Source organism: Physeter macrocephalus, chromosome 8 (genome assembly GCF_002837175.3).
Source record: "Physeter macrocephalus isolate SW-GA chromosome 8, ASM283717v5, whole genome shotgun sequence".
NCBI classification, from domain to species: Eukaryota; Metazoa; Chordata; class Mammalia; order Artiodactyla; family Physeteridae; genus Physeter; species Physeter macrocephalus.
Window position 1 is genome coordinate 95,881,182 of NC_041221.1, and position 2,876 is coordinate 95,884,057.

At 54.5% G+C, this 2,876-nt stretch overlaps 1 protein-coding gene across 9 annotated transcripts in view; it reads left to right on the forward strand.

Moving 5' to 3' along the window:
- Positions 1 to 244: 244 nt before the first annotated feature.
- CAST (calpastatin) overlaps positions 245 to 2,876 on the forward strand; it is a 142,694-nt gene continuing 140,062 nt past the window's right edge. For 3 of the 9 annotated variants that reach the window (XM_024131424.3, XM_024131669.3, XM_024131588.3), the window contains exon 1: positions 247 to 482. In XM_024131424.3, coding sequence (XP_023987192.1) covers positions 408 to 482 — 75 coding nt within the window. In that variant the 5' untranslated portion in view covers positions 247 to 407. Of the gene's footprint in view, positions 483 to 1,104; positions 1,150 to 2,876 lie in introns of those variants that run through there. The other 6 variants (XM_024131625.3, XM_028493098.2, XM_024131553.3 and 3 more) reach the window with 3 other exon arrangements.

Below are 2,876 nucleotides of genomic sequence, written 5' to 3' on the forward strand. Positions count from 1 at the left end.
AGACCGGCCACGCCCGGGGCCCGCTCTCCCGCTGCAACTGCAAGCCAAGTCTGGGCAAGTCGAAGGAGGAACCCCGCGACCTCCAGCCCCTCCTCTCTGTGAGCCACGGGGAACCCAGCAGTGCTAGGGTGGAGGTGGGGGCGTCACTGGGAGAAGATTCGGGGCCGAGGGTGTTAAGTTGCAGGCCTGGAGCCCCGGACCGCTACAGCCCGGGCGCAGCCAGCGGCGGGCAGGAAGGGGAGGGCCCAGCGGGGTGAGGCAGGGCCCCCGCGCGGGTTCGGGGCTGGGTCGGAAAAGCTGCCTCACGGGGCGCGCCCGCCAGCCCCTCCACTCCCTCCCTCCCTCCCTCGCTCCCAACGCTCCCCGCCCGGGCCTCCCTTCCAGTCTGCGCTCCCCACGGCCTCGCCATGTCCCAACCGGGCCAGAAGCCCGCCGCCTCCCCGCGGCCCCGGCGCGCTGCGGCGGCCCGCCACACTCAGGAGGTGAGTGGCACTTGTGCCGGAGCCGCAGGGCTGAGCGCAGGGAGGACCCCGGCCCCGGAGCCGTGGACCGCCTCCTTGGGGGTAGCCTGCCTGGCCTGATGCCCCGTGCGCCCCCTCCCGAGCCTGAGAAGGACTTGGGACTCAGACCCTGCCTCTGGGCAGGTGACTGGAGGTGGCTGGGTACTGCCGGGCCTGGGCCAAGTGTATTGGGCATGGCGCAAGCCAGATTGGAGTTGGCCTGCGTTGGGAAAAGTTGATTGATGAGACTGGGGTGAAAAGCGGTTGAGGATAAAAGGGGAATACATTTCATTCGGGACCCCGAACTGGGTGGGATAGTTCAACTAAAAGTCGGGTCTTCCGTGTAAAGTCAGGGGTGCAGGGTGTGGCTGCCTGGAGAAATAACACTTCTGCCCTAATCAGCCTTGCGCCAAATTGGGCGGGGCGGGGTCAACCCGGCAGGGCAGGGCCGATGTAGGCCCCGCCCAGGTGCCTCCCCCGCTGACAGCTGCGGGGCTTGAAAAGCTCAGCGCCAGCCAGGTCCGGGGCAAGTGGAGTGCGAGCCCGGCCCCTGCTGCGCTGCACCCCGTGTCCTCGCCGGGTTCTCCGCTGCGCGACTCAGAGCAAATCTGTTGTCACCATGGCATTCGCAAGCTGGTGGTACAAGACGGTAAACTGGAGCGATCGTGCCTGGGCAGGACTGGAAACGGAATGGGTTTTGCCTTTCTGGGCGTGTAGGCGAGGTTATTGTGCAGGGTTTGGCGGGGAAGGGGTGGGGACCAGGTGCGACGTCCTCTCAAACCCTCAGTTTAGGCTCCGGGAGAATTTGAGACCCACCCTGCGGTGGTATGTGCGTGCGAGCCCTGACGTGCAGGTCGGTGTGAGCCGACGCACCAAACGCAGCTCACGCTCACGTGTTGAATGGAACAGGAATTGTTGCTGGAGGAATTTCGCCCTTGGACGCGGATTCCTGGATGAGCTCAGACTCAGATCGAAAGAGCTCAGATCTAGTATTTGTTTTTTTTTGTTGTTTTTTTTTTTTTTTGTGGTACGCGGGCCTCTCACTGTTGTGGCCTCTCCCGTTGCGGAGCACAGGCTCCGGACGCACAGGCTCAGTGGCCATGGCTCACGGGCCCAGCCGCTCCGCGGCATGTGGGATCTTCCCGGACCGGGGCACGAACCCGTGTCCCCTGCATTGGCAGGCGGATTCTCAACCACTGCGCCACCAGGGAAGCCCCTAGTATTTGTTTTTAAGTCATAAGTAAAGTTAAGTCATAAGTAAATCACTTTTAGAGGCATGTTGTTGGACGTGCATTCTCCAGCGCAAAGGAGAGGCAGCTGGGATTGGGGGCCAGGAGAAAATCCAAAACTCCAAGGCGCAGAGGCAACCGAGATCAAGACCCTTGTTGAGAATGAGAAAGAGGGAGAGAGAGACAGCGAGAGAGAGCGAGCCCACTGCTCTGTACTTTATTACTTGGCTGAGGGACAGAGATGTTCCGTTTGTTTAGTGCATTGAATACTTGTCCAACCAACTAGGTGTGACAGCCAGTCAAGCTGGTACTTGCAATGTTTTGAACCAGGAAGCATGATTTAACATTACGATGCTTTCCAAAAAAAAAAAAAAAATACACAAATTTTGTTGACAGAAAGAATAAAAATATTTATATCCCATTGATTTATGGTGAGAACTTAAAGAAATAGTTAAAGTACACCTCTCTCGGCATGTGGTATTGGGAAAAGCAAGGGTGTTGTAATCAGACAGTATTTAGAGAGAAATGTTGTGTTGGAATCAGTAAAATGTCCCTTTTCAGCCAATGGCCCTTCACTGAGCACCTACTAAGTGGCAGACACAGTACTAGCCTTGAAGTGGAAAACAAGACAGAGTTCTTGTTCTCAAAGGGTAATGAGTCATCCTTTTTGAACCTGTTTCCACATCTATAAAATGTGGGTGATAATAGGTACCACATAAGGGTTGGTGAAGACTATTTACATTCATGAATCAAAGTACCATACCCATATACCTTTTTTTAAAAATTTTATTTATTTTTTTATACAGCAGGTTCTTATTAGTCATCCATTTTATACACATCAGTGTATACATGTCAATCCCAATCGCCCAATTCATCACACCACCATTGCCACCCCCCAGCGGCTTTCACCCCCTTGGTGTCCATACATTTGTTCTCTACATCTGTGTCTCAACTTCTGCCCTGCAAACCGGTTCATCTGTACCATTTTTCTACGTTCCACATACATGCGTTAATATACGATATTTGTTTTTCTCTATCTGACTTACTTCACTCTGTATGACAGTCTCTAGATCCATCCACATCTCAACAAATGACCCAATTTCATTCCTTTTTATGGCTGAGTAATATTCCATTGTATATATGTACC